Source organism: Gracilinanus agilis, chromosome 1, assembly GCF_016433145.1.
Source record: "Gracilinanus agilis isolate LMUSP501 chromosome 1, AgileGrace, whole genome shotgun sequence".
NCBI classification, from domain to species: Eukaryota; Metazoa; Chordata; class Mammalia; order Didelphimorphia; family Didelphidae; genus Gracilinanus; species Gracilinanus agilis.
In genome coordinates this window covers 347,460,628-347,474,410 of record NC_058130.1, presented here as the reverse complement: position 1 = coordinate 347,474,410, position 13,783 = coordinate 347,460,628, and the positions used below count along the sequence as shown (strand labels likewise).

Here is a 13,783-nt window from a genome sequence, read left to right as displayed (position 1 = left end):
TGCCTCCAGAGGAATCTTTTTGAACCCCTTCTTCTCCAGTCACCTGTTTCACAGATAACCAAAAAGAAAATAAGGGACAGTATTGGTTTGGAGAATAGGAGAAAAGTGGGAGCACTGAGTTTTTTAAGCCAGTAATCATAATGTTACATGTAAACTTTCCTGAGGAGCCATTTTCATGCCTGCTTACTATGCTGGGGATGGATTCAGGAAGACCTAAGCTCAAATTCCACTTGTTTTATTAGGCAAATCATTTAACTTATTCAGCCTAAAGTTTTTGCTCAATTCCTTAAGTGTGTTGCTTTGATGATCAAATGAAGTCATTAATATAAAATAAACTTTATATAAAAGCTTTTATAAAACATTATCTTCTGTGAGACCTGAAGGTACAGGGAACCTCTGTGGTTGGCTTTTCTTTAGCTTCAGGATTTTTTTTCTACTTTTTTATCTTTGGACTTTTCAGTCTTTTATTTTTTTTTTTGTAGTTGAAAATAAGAAATTTTGAGATTTTTAAAAAAGCATAATTGACTCCCTAGCAACTTTGATTTTTTTTTTACATGTAACAATAATCTTTACATAATAGTTTAAACTTTTTTTTGCTTATAAGGTTCCATGTTGAAGGCAAGAACTGGTTGTGAGCAGTGTCCATGTGAGCTGGTAACATCACTTAAGATACAGGCAGAGAAAAGTGGATTATATTGTGTTGTTTGAGAAATTGGGTTGGGTTTTTGCTTTCACTTTGTAGCATTTTTAAAGGGATTTTTTAAGGTACATTGAATTTTTTTTTTTTTTTTTTAGTGGAGGTGGGGAGGACATACTGTTGTCCTTTTTGTGACTCAACTTGAATTTGCTTAGCTCAGCCTGTCATTTCAATCTCTTATTCTCAGATTTAACAGATTTTTCTATTGTTAAAGATATCCCTGCTTTCTAAATATAAAAGAAAAATAATTTTAGGGCTTAAAGAAATTTATTTAGTGCTTACTATGTCCCAGGCACTGTGCTAAGTACTTTACAAATAGTATCTTATTTTATCTCCCAACAACCTTGGGAGGCTTTTTATTTTATAGTAGAGAAAAAAAACTAAGGCAGACAAAATGATTTACAGGTGGTCACAAAGGTAGTAAGTGTCTGAGGTCAGATTTAAATTGAGTTCTTTGAGACCACCCTCCACTACACCACCAAGCTACATTTTGAACTTTGTAGGTACACCTTTTGGAAAGAAAAGAAATGTGGGTTTCACTTATGGATTAGATGAGTCTCAACAAAATTGTCCAATGAAGTGAATTTCTGTAGCATCAATTCTCTATTCCTTAGAGCAGAGGCATTTTCCTTAGGGTGAAGGGTGAAGGGAGGATGGGCTTTTATAAATTCTTTGAGGATAAAAGAAAGTTGGAAGCCCCCCATGGATTGTAGCTGTATCTGTACCTAGAGAATGGCCGTTCCCATTCCCTTGATTCTTAACTCTGTACACGGGGTTCCTGGAGATTTTGTTTGTTCTGTCTTAATACAGCTAGGGTCACCAGCCAAAACGTGATATAATCTTGCTTGAAAATTTGTTAAGTCTCAGGTCATCTAAATTTTATAAAATGACCAAATGCCTTTCAAAAAATGATTCCAAAAAAGCCAGTATTTAATGAGGTAATTTTTGCATAGTAAGAATTTCATAGTGATTGAGAAAAGTGTATATTCTAGACTATCTGTTTTTTAAGCTTGATATGTATTGCTTCTTATAATAAAGAATTCTTGACTTAAGACCCTGGGAGTTTTTAACCCAGAAAGGAAAAAAAAAAAATTAGAGCATATCAAGTTATCTATTTCCCGATAAAAGCAGATAGTGAATCACCAAAAAAAAAAAATCAGTTAAAATATCTAAATGCAAATCAGGGTGAATGTTAGCAAAATATTGGCCACACATGCTGAGGTTTCCGTAATTAAGTCTACAGTCTATGGTTTGACAATTTTGTGGAGAGTATTTAGCTCCCCCCTCTGGCATACTGTGAGAAAAATGACTTGCTGCCAAAATTTTTTTTCACTTTCACTTTTTTTGGGTGCAAGAAAATACCAAGTTTCATATGCAGTGTCAAAGAACGAAATATTTGCGTGAATAACATCATCTAAAGTGTTTTTGTGGCGTATTTTTTTAAGTATATAAGTGAACCCTTGAAGAACTTTTAACAGAAACACTAGTATTTCAGAAACCACTCATTATTTTTCTTCTGACTAAAATGGATACATGCAACAATAGTGGTATGGAACTTTCACTTCAATAGTGGTATGGAATATACAACTGATGGTATGATTTGTTTAGGTTTTGTGGTTAAATTAATTTAGTTTTTGTTTTATGAAGTTACTTTTTTGTCTTGAGATTTTGATAAACTCAACTCAAATCCTGCCTCACAATTTTTTTTCTCCTAGGTTTTACACTTCTAGATCTCACAGAGCAGTTTTCCTCTCCTGCTGTTGCTCCACCAATCCTTATCAAATTAGTGGAAGCTATTGAGAAAAAAGGTATGTGCCACAGTTGCATGCTAATTCTATCTGATAGACCCTTGGGTGGTTGATCATACTGGGTACATTTCTTAGGCTTGAAGAAAGTAATAGAAACTCAAGTATTAGAAAATATTGCTTTAATTTTTGCTCTCCACTAAAGTTGTCCTTCACTGATTGATAAGCACCTATTAAGTACTTGCTAGTGCCAGCAGTTGTACTCGGCCTCAGAGACACAAAGACAAAAATGGGCAATGACCCAAGTTCTCAAAGATGGTGCCAGTGTGTCTTAAGCTCTCTCTAGTAGGACCTAACAAATTGGAAGTGCTTCATATATGGGTCCTCTGGCATCTCTTGTCAAAGCCTAACCTAGCTAAGAATGGATAAGTTCATCACTAGAGGATCAGCTATTTGGCGAGCAATTCTTTAGGCCCCTACAATTTGTGGAATGTAAGTGACACCCTGTTAAATCATTATAGATAGATCCAAGTCTAAAGTCAGTGGAGGGAGCTCTAACACCAGGGAAGTCATAGATCTTTTGAATTCTTAGGGCAAATGGAGACAATTAGTTAAATGATAACTTCTGCCCATACTGTATCTAACAATTTCTATAAAATAATTTGTGTCTATAAAGTTGTTCACAATTTAGTGCTATTGGAAAGGCTTGTGGCATTATTTGACCTTTGTAATCTTTTAAGACATAGAATAAAATGTCTTTTCTAGAATTTAAAAATAGAAATGAATGGAAACTGGAGTGCCTTTCTTAGTGAGCAAATATTAAGTAAGCACATATTATGTGCCAGACACTGCATATAGAGATAAACAGAAAAACAGTCCCTTGCTCTCAAGGAGCTTACATTTTATTTTATTATTATTGTGTTTTTTTTTTTGTTGTTGTTGTCATGCACAGCACACTTCCGTATTGGTCATTGTTGTAAGAACATACTCATACATAACCCAAACCCCCAAATAAAACCAAAGATACACTGATGTGAAAGGAGCTTACATTTTAATGAGGGAGATATAAAAGAAGCTTAAGAGGTGAGCACCAGGGCATGGCATTCTGGTAGAGGAAATCCAGAATATAATTTGCAGAGTGATGAGAGATATAGCTGGCTTTGGGCACCCTTCTTAAATGGGCATCTTATCACAGAGAGAAATCAAGAAGGAACCAGAGGGTATTTTCAGTGTGTGGTTTCCCAGGCTGGAAATGGGTTCTTCAAGAACACTGTTTTTACCTACACAGACGGGTTTTTTTTTGTGTTTTAGGTCTGGAATGTCCAACTTTGTACAGAACCCAGAGCTCAAGCAGCTTAGCTGAACTCCGGCAGCTTCTTGATTGTGGTAAGTATTTCTTAAGAAACCAGACTTGAGGTTACCTTTTTGCTCCTGACAGCATAGCATTTTGATAGTAATACAAAAATTCAGATACCTGTCTGTCCTGAATAGGTGGTGTGGGGCTGTGTGTATTTGAAGTAATTCTCTGGAGGGTAGTAAGGGGGCTCAGATGGAGAGCCAGGTTTTAGAGACAGGAGGTTTTGGGTTCAAATCTGGCCTCAGACACTTCCTAGCTGTGTGACCTCGGACAAGTCACTTAAACCCCATTGCTTAGCCCTTACTGCTCAGCCTTGGAACCGCTACTTAGTATAGATTCTAAGACAAAAGTTTAGGGGATTGGAAAAAAAAAAAAAGACTATTAGCAACAGTCCAGACAGGTGCAATGAAGCCCTGTGAGAGTTGAAATAAAGAGGAGAGGACTTTAGAAAAGTCTTTTGAATGTGAGAGGTAAGAGAGCTGTCAAGATAATTATCATAATGCCATAAAAAATAACTTTAGTAGATTACTGTTTTTATTATGCCTTTCCCCTGTCTATCTTCCAAACTTGCCCACTCTGCATTTCACCATCACCAAGGTACATAGAACATTATAAACAACATAATCGCCATTACAGTAAGTAGCATTGTATTTTTATATCGTCAAGATTTAGTAATACGTGTTTCCCAGGTGTGCTCATATGCATACATACATAGTTTGTGTATATTATCCTCTATGTTTTTTACTTCATTGAACAAGCCTACTTCTATGCCAAGCACTTGTCTACCATAATCAAGGATATGGGTATTTCCTGATTTTAAAAAAATTCTATTTCAAAAATAGATTTTTAAGCTAAGATTCAGTACTTTGAATGAAAGTGCCTAGTGTCAGTACTATGTGATGTTGGTTAATTTGAAATGTCTTGAATATTAAAGAAGTTTCCTGATGGATTAAAAGGATCACTTATGTTTATCTTAAGTCTGTTAATATGATTTGGAGAAAAAGGACTTCATTCAGCAACTTTTTATTAGTAATCTACGTGCAAAGCACAAAGATGTCTTGTTTTTTATTTTCCTATTGAAAGAAATACAGAAAAAAAGATGAATCAAGTGAATATTTGTTCATACCTCCCTTCTTTTGCTCAAATGGTCTATGGAGATAGAATCTGAAATTTTAAAGCAGGGTTTTCTTTTTAAAATGCCCTTATAGGAATCTCTTTTTCCCCAAGATAGCTCCCTAAGCTATTTATCAAATTTATTTCATTTTTATTTGTCCATATTGGTCATGCTGATCATTCAAAAAGGTAGCTATCATCTAAGACTATACGATTATCAAGTTGTAGACTTAGGGCTGAAAGAGACAGCCAAAGCCTTTTAGTCCACAATAGGTCTCTGTCCTCCCCCTTCCCCATTTTGCAGATGAGGAAATTGAGAAACAAGGAGAATGTGATTTACCTTAAGTCACATGGGAGTAGTAACTGTTAAGCGGCCCTTTTCAAAACCTCTAGTCCTTCTCCATACTTCCAGGAAACACAGAGGAAAATAAAGGCCCTGAAATCAGAAAGTATCCTGTGCCAAAGAGAAAAAAACTTAGGACAAAGTGTAGAATTGGCACAACTGAAGTCAAACACTAATAATGCCTCATAATTGTGGATGTCTTTGAACAAATCACAGATATCCCTTCCACGTTGTGATCTTCCCTGTCATAGTATTACTATATCTCAGGTCAGCCTAAGAAATTGAATGGGCATTTTTTGGGAGTTTTATAGAAGTTGTACACAACATGTGAAGGCCAGCAGATGGAACAGAAAAAGTTTAGAAACTCAGAAATGCATAAAATATATGTATTGTATTGTTTAATAGCAACATATTTTACTTTTTTTGATATCATAAATATACACAATTTCTTTTTTAAAGTTAAAATTTGCCTCAGTGATGTGAGAGAGATAACCTGTACCTAACCCACATTTTACAATAAGATATTGTAAACATCCCATAGAATAAAATCTCATATAGACTCATTCCTGGGTATGAAAGGAGAGCCAAAAATTTTAGCACAGATTTTCCAGATCATGGGAGCTGTATCCCTAATCCCTGCAGTGTGATAGGGATACCTGTACTTCACTTTCAATTTCAGTTAAACCATTTTCCTAAGCCTTAGTTTCCTCACATGTAAAATAAACTTTTAAGGTCATTTTCTTATGAATGATCGATCTATGATCCTGTGATCTAGTGAAGAACCATCTTCAGTAGGCATGATGCAATGATGTCTATGAATCAATTGTTCTCATATGCCAGTTGGAAGTTTGAAAGATTGTGGCTAAAAGACTGGCATAGTCTTGGTCCTTCTCCTTCAGAGAAACTTAAGAAGGGTCAGAGAAACATTTATTTTTTAGGGTAGGCAATTGAGATAGAGTCTCATGTTCTAGAACATAAATTTGTTAAATGATGTGTAATGGTCAGAGAAAATACAAAGACGTCAGAGACTTATGAGGAATCTGTGAACCATTGTGAAATGGTAGTTAGATTTTAAAGTAGACTGTATAGAAATATGGAGCAGGCTAGTAATACATATCTTTATGCTGTGTTATTGGTATGAGAATTGGAATTTGTAAAAGTAAAACTATTGTGAGATTTAAGATGGTGACCCCATTGAGGACTCTTGAGAGAGCACAAGTAGAAAGAAACCAGTTTGGATCTCTGCTTTCCCCTTCCTATGAAATGAGGGGAATGATAGAGAGATCTCCCAAGAGTCTTTCTGTCCCTGATATTCTGGGGATTCTTTGTTGGGATGTTAAGCCGTAACAGCACATTCATTGTTGCCAGAGGGAAGACTGCTTTGGTTTAAACTTTGATCCAACACCTGAGCCAAGTTTCCAGCACATTTCTCTTCCAGGAAGAGTATATGATCCTGTAGGAGATTTAAGAAGAGCTATTTTATCAGAGTTTGAGGAGAGCATGGCTGTTCATCTAGCTGTGCCATTTGCTAAATGCTTAGCTAAGGTATTATGCTATTGGGTGTGTATTTAATTGAAGATAATTGCACTTTTTAAAAATCTAGAGATCAAGGAGTATAAGGGTTGAGAAACATAATTATAGGAAGATTGGTTAAGAATTGGTGAAAAACTTAGAATAGAAGAAATGAGTGTTTTCAGGCTGTAAATTATTTAAATTTTGTGGGTTTAGGTCTGAAGCAGTTGTGGGACAGAACACTTAATGCTAGTACAATAAACAGAACAAATGAGTGTCGGGTTAAGAAGTACTTTAAAAAGCACACAGACACATTAAAGGAGTAGTAATGATGTTTTCAAAGATTTGTTTTTTAAAAATCATTAAATACATACTAACCCTTATAATAGTTTGTACTAGAGGATGAACTTTGGGCCTTAAGCCTTGTTGTTCAAAACAGCTTATTTCTTACTGAAATACTCTTTTAACCTGCAAGATTCCTCAGTCATTATTCCCAGAGTCAACTTTCATGCATACAGAGAAGCTTCTGTGTGTTCAGATTGCCCTCAGATAATGGGGAAATACATTTAGAATGCTAAATTCAGCATCTAGAAAAACTTATGTGGCAATTGCATGGTTTTCCTACAAAGGGCAGCTTCTAATTATGCAGATAGTAAAATTATTAATAGTGATCTATTTGGCAAATAAACAGATTGATTCAAGTATGCAGGAGACTGTAAACATGGTGACATGTACCAGTGTAGAGAGACTTCGGGCAGACACATACAGTGCTTATTTTTCATAAGACTGGTGTTATTAAAAAACTAGCAAGTATTATAGAATACTGAATTCTCAGAATTTAAGAAGACAAAAGAATTCTTGTGAAAGAATCATTAATTTTGTGAACTCATTTGAGAGTCACACTTTAGTATGAATATAAACTCCTCAAAGGCAATTTTGTTTTTGTCTTCATATTTCCCAGCACATAGTAGGTGCTGAAGAAATGCTGGTAGAATTGATTGCTTAGAATCAATGTACATACATATATAGACATCAGATGGATCAGCTTTTGTGCTGTGCTACCTATTCAACTGAATAACACATGTGGATGAGAGAGGGAGAAAAAGAGGGACCCTACAGATGGGCAGCATCCCAGGCCCAGATTTAAATAGAAAGGAGACTAGATGGCATTCTGGGTGGAACAGATTGTGGTAAATGGATTTGATTTGATGAAGTATTGGACTATAGGAAATGATGAATATGAATAATTTATAATAACATAGAAAGAGCGACAAGAACTAGTACAGATCAAAGTAAGTAGAAGAAAGAGTACACATAATGATTACAAGTGTATAAATAAAGCCACACAAAGGACAACTGAGTAAATGCAATGGCCAATATTGAATCCAGAGGACAGATAAATAAATTACTGTAAATGGTGAAGATGGCAAACGTGGACAGCAGACATACTTTTTTTTCACTTAAATAATTTTTCTTTTTTATGAGGAGGATCTATAGGGGAGTAGTTAGGATGTTTAAGAAAAAGACAAATTTTAAAAATTAAGCAGTACTTTTAATGACTCCAGTGTTCTCCCTGAAGCAAATATCTATTTTTACCACCATTATTCTTTTATGTAAACTATGTAATTGTAAATCATGGAATATCATAATTTGTGAATAATTAAAGGTTAGGGGTCAACCAAAGGACATCAGGAAGCTTCCAGCCAGTCCTCATTAGAGTGAATTATGAATCCTGTGAAGTAGTCACATTATTTAAATTTGTACTCCATATTTCCATTGATTTGAGCTGGAATCAATTGTCATGTTTTTCATAATTATAATTTCAGATAGTACAAATTAGAATATTTATAGCTTCTTCACAACTCCTTTTCTGTACTAACTGGGATCTATCTGTAAATGTTAGAAGTAGAATTAGAACCCAAGTCTAATTGAATCCATCAGGTTCAGAAGTTCATCCATTATGTCACACTTTCTCCTTTAATAGGAGATGGCAGATGAACTTTCTCTTCATTCCGTTGGTTCCCATTTAATATGAAAGTCATCTGAAGCAAGGTCCCTTACCACATTGGGTGTCTGCCCTATAGAAGCTTTACAGGAAGATACCAAAAAAAAAAAAGTTGCAAAGGACAAGAAGATATTGACAGTTTTAGAGGAATTTACTCACCTTGGTGAGATCACAGATCCTTTGAAGTATCAAAGTTTGTCTTATTTGAAGATTGTCACTGAAAAGTAGGTTGTCTGACATTGGAATTCTAAAGTAATAAATGTAAAAACCTATGGCAGGCCTTTGTAACTTCTTGCTTGGGGATAGTTTAGACAGTAGCTTCTCTTTAAAAGATTCCAGTTTTTTGGATTAAGTGATAATGAACCACATAAAGCCCCTTCTGTGGCTAGAATTTACCCTTTCCTCTCCAAAACAATTTGCAGGTTAGGATGGGCTATGCTGGTGAGCTTCAGGAGAGTCAGTTGGATAAAATTACTCTCCTCTACAATCTAGCCAACATTTTCTACATTTTTTTTCTCTATTTGAAGAGATGCTGCTGATGTTCCTTTCTGTGTTTCCTTAGGGCTAGCCAAATCAAATGTGTGACCCACACAGGCCTTTCCACATAGAATACAAATGTAATCTGTGGTTAGTTGTTCTTGGTAAGGCCTGAAGTGGTTTAAGGCACTACCTCATTTTATGCAGTGTTTTTTCTTACTTACCATTGCTTATACTGTTTGGATCTGTCTTGGGGCTTTTTGTTGTGTCTGTCTTTTTATATACTTTGTACTACAAGCTTTATAATCTTATAAAAGATGGCTTGCTAGGGAGGCGATCTGGTATTAGAAGGGATGTTCAGGGAATAATTTGCCGAAGTGTTATTTATTGCTTTGGGTGGCAATCCAAATAGCCACCTTGTTATTACCTTGCATATAGGAGATCTTTCATAAACCTTTGTTAAATATCATGGAAAATAACTTTACTGTTTTTATGAACTATTTTTATTAACATCCTCATGATTGCTGAAATTTTGTAACATACCAACAGTCAATTTCCCCAAAAGATTAAAGATAAATCTGTGCTGATTTATAAGGTTCAATCAGTGTATTTGTGACTATCACGGGAGATTTTGGGGTAATGTAGTTGTGATAGATATAAACCCTTATGAGATATCAAGTCTCCTATCGTCCTTCATTTTACTACTATTATTTCTTTCCACGTAGGAAGTAGTCGTTTTGAAAGGATGATAGATATGTTAAAATTCTTGACACTTAAAACTATTTTGTCTTGTTTCACAGATGCCTCTTCAGTGGACTTTGATGTGATTGATGTACAGGTCCTCTCAGATGCTTTCAAGAGATATCTCTTGGACCTGCCAAATCCTGTCATTCCTGGGACGATTTACAGTGAAATGATTTCTGTAGCACAAGGTGAATTTTACCTTTTCCACAACACCATTAAATATACATTTAGAGATCTCAGAACTTAATTAAATGTTGTTTATGAAGCTAGCTTATCTTTCTAGGCTGATTACACTTTATTTGCACTTTCATGCAGTGTTCTAGCCCAGCGAGGCTACATTTTTCCACCTTCATCTTTATACAAGCTGTTCTTCTTGCCTAGATTACTCTCTGAATTTGCCTCTGAATCCTGGACTCTATCTGTCTTCAAGGCTTAAGTGCTCTCTCTCTCTCCTTCAAGTAACCTTTCCTTATTTCCCAGTTGTTAGTTTTCTCCTCCTTTATATACCTCTTAAGATCATTTGGTATTTATGTTGTATAAACCCTATATTTAGTTATCTGTGAACCTGTCGTAGCCCCGTTATTATCCATTATGTGGTATGTCAACCCTTGATGACCTCATAGTTTGTTGTGTGTTTTTTTTTTTTTTTGGACAAAGATATTAGAACAGTTTGCCATTTCTTTTTTCAGTAGATTAAGGCAAACAGATGTTAAATGACTTACCCAGGGCACACACAGCAAGTAGGTGTCTGAAAGTAGATTTGAGTTAATCACTGAGCCATATAGCTGTCTCCTGTATTCTCCTACTAAAATGTGAGTTCTATAGGTGCTTTACACCTGTAGGTTATTTAGCAGATAACTTAATGAACTCCTTTTTTGATTAAGAAAATATCAATGTTAAATGATTCATGGTTCCCATGGAACCGTATTACCTCTTGTACCCCATTCACAGAGGCATGGAATAAAAGTTTACTCGGAGAGATGTGTCCACATGTTGAAATGGCTAATTGTTAACCTTTTATCAGTATTGGCAAAGTTCACTATCAGCAGAGGACATAGTGTTCAGAGGTTCCCTGGTAGTTCCAAGGAATTGGGACAGAGACTGGTGAATGAGTAGACCCATTTCAGATATTTCCCCCCCTTTTTGAATGATCATTACAGTATGTGTTCACAAAAGATGGATGTCACCTAGGAGCTAATGCTCTCATCACATGCTCTTTGGGACAGGATATAGTGGTTAGTAACCTTAAAAGTTAGAACCTGTGTTACTTATCTGATATATCTCCAAATTAGCCAATCAACCACCAGTGAGCACTCAGTTGTGGTTTGTGCCAAGTGTCGCTTAGATTTCCATTTGGCTTAAGAAGATCTTACTTTCTCACAAAAATACTTTTTCTAATGAGAAGAACAAATACCCTGCTCCTCATGAAACCTAGCTATAACTTGCTCCTATTAGTATTTTTTTTTGTGGAGCTGTGAGAAGTAGAGTAAATACTTTCCAGTGGTTTATTTGCTGATCTCTAGAAGTATTTTCTCTTTGTTCTCCTAATAGAACTGCAGAACTCAGAAGAGAATGTCCAGATGCTAAAGAAGCTTATGAGGACTCCTCACATACCTCATCAGCACGGGCTCACGCTTCAGTATTTGTTAAAACATTTCTTCAAACTCTGCCAGGCCTCCAGCAAAAATCTTTTGAATGCAAGATCTCTCTCTGAAATTTTCAGCCCTATGCTTTTCAGATTTCCAATCACAGGGTAAGTGTGTGTGTGTGTGTGTGTGTGTGTGTGTGTGTGTGAGAGAGAGAGAGAGAGAGAGAGAGAGAGAGAGAGAGAGAGAGAGAGAGAATGAGAATGAATATATTGGTCATGCATTTAATAAAGTAGTCCTACTCTTTCAATTTGGGACTAAGCATGCTTTAAAGGGCTGGCCTACTAGTGGGTCCATATATTTGCATCTCCTTTTTAAAAAGAAAGATGTACATTTTCTATTTTTTCTTTTAAACAAAACATTTCTAATAAGAAACTGTTTTTTTTTTTCAGCTCTGATAATGCCGAACACCTCATAAAAACTATAGAACTTTTAATCTCTAGTGAATGGAATGACCGACAGCCTGCACCAGGTCAGCCCCTTTTTGTTTTTTATTGTAATTTAAAGAAGCTTTTCTCACCCTATCTGTTCCCTTTGTATTTCTTGACGAATATAAGCCTCTGGTTGAATTTGGTTTTATTTCAAAAGCATGTTGATTTAACTGGGAGTCAATGTGGATGGTTCATGTTGATTTGTTTTAGGATTTAAATGAGTATTTCAGAGGTCCTCGTTTTCTTTCCTTCTCCCCCCAGGATACATGAACAGGGCTGCTTTCAGGAGTTGACACTCTTATTTTTCTTTCTAATACTTAAGAAGTAGGGAATTTATAATTACTCTATAATTGGAAGTATTTTGCAATGTGTGTTTTGGAAGCAGGTATGCTGAGAGATGTCTGTCAAAATAAACATTTTCAATAATGCAAGCAGTATAAAGCCAGAGTATTCGAATACCTGCAGCAAGTTGTAGCAAGCCAGATACTTCTTTGAAAGCAGACGGGTTGGTGTCCCATCAGCTAGTGAGCAGAGCAGGAAACAGACTGACGAGCAGTTGCTTTCATTTGAAATCATAGCATTTTCCTCCTGTGAAATTCTCCCTCACAACCCTTTGACCAATCTGGAAATGTGACAAGAATGTTGATATGAAGTAAACGCTGATCTTTTATACTTATAGCGTGTATATATGCTATGGGTGAAAAAAAAAAAAGAAAAAACTCCAAAACTTAAATTCTGAGAACCTGTATGTATATTCAGATATAGGTTTAACTTTTTTAAAAGTTAGTTTATTTTACCAGTATTGAACTGGTACCAAAACATACTATGGGTTAATGAAAGACTTAACTATGTAGCATTATTATATTCTCTTTGGGGAATGCTCTCCCATGTTATGTACAAATGATTTCTGAGATTGGTTGAATCTTCACACTGCTCATGCAAATGTGAGAGGGAAGTGCCTATATGAGTATGACCAGATCATGAATGATCTCTAGATAGAGAATGGTAGATGAGGCAGTTTGGTACCAGAGTGTCAGGCTTGGAGTCTGGAGGACTTGGGTTTAAATTTGCCCTTAGATTTGCCCTATACTTATTAGCTATGTAACTCTAGGCAAGTTAGTTACCCTAATTGACTTTGAATGGATATTAAGATAGAAAGTAAGGTTTAAAAAAAAAACACAAAAAAACCCCACTATGGATAGAGAATGGTAGTGAGAGGAAAAGATGAAAAATTTTCTTGTGACTGTATCTGGATTTATACATCTTTTGTGTTTAATTGAGACTTAATAGTGTGCTCATATAAGCAGAGCCTTATACATTTACACCTTTACTTCCTTTATCCCATTTTCTGAAAGTACTTCATCATTCCTTTTAGGGTATTTCTTAGTACTAGAAAGCTTTTCCAACATAAAACCTCTATGGTAGTCATAGAATAGATGCCTAATAAATATTTACTGATAATCAACCATAGACAGATTTCTCCTGTAGAGAATGAATGAAGAAGAGCTAAAACAAAACAAAACAAAACACAACAATACATTAGGGTCTTTGGGTATAAATCAACTTTTTCCTTTGACCTGGTAGAACTTGATTGGAGTGGGGGTGGGAGAGGAAACCCAGTGTTAATGGTGACAGAAAATGATATCTTCTGTTTGGGTAGGCTATAGGAAGCATTTAATCACTTTTCAAATATTTATTAAGTTACCACTATTT

At 35.5% G+C, this 13,783-nt stretch overlaps 1 protein-coding gene across 1 annotated transcript in view; it reads left to right on the top strand.

Annotated features, from left to right (window-relative positions):
- The window catches only part of PIK3R1 (phosphoinositide-3-kinase regulatory subunit 1), an 85,922-nt gene that overhangs the window by 52,504 nt on the left and 19,635 nt on the right, over nucleotides 1–13,783 (top strand). The window contains exons 2-6 of the mRNA XM_044663375.1: nucleotides 2,413–2,505; nucleotides 3,754–3,828; nucleotides 10,050–10,181; nucleotides 11,545–11,746; nucleotides 12,032–12,111. Of these exons, the coding sequence (XP_044519310.1) occupies nucleotides 2,413–2,505; nucleotides 3,754–3,828; nucleotides 10,050–10,181; nucleotides 11,545–11,746; nucleotides 12,032–12,111 (582 nt within the window). The remainder of the gene's footprint in view (nucleotides 1–2,412; nucleotides 2,506–3,753; nucleotides 3,829–10,049; nucleotides 10,182–11,544; nucleotides 11,747–12,031; nucleotides 12,112–13,783) is intronic.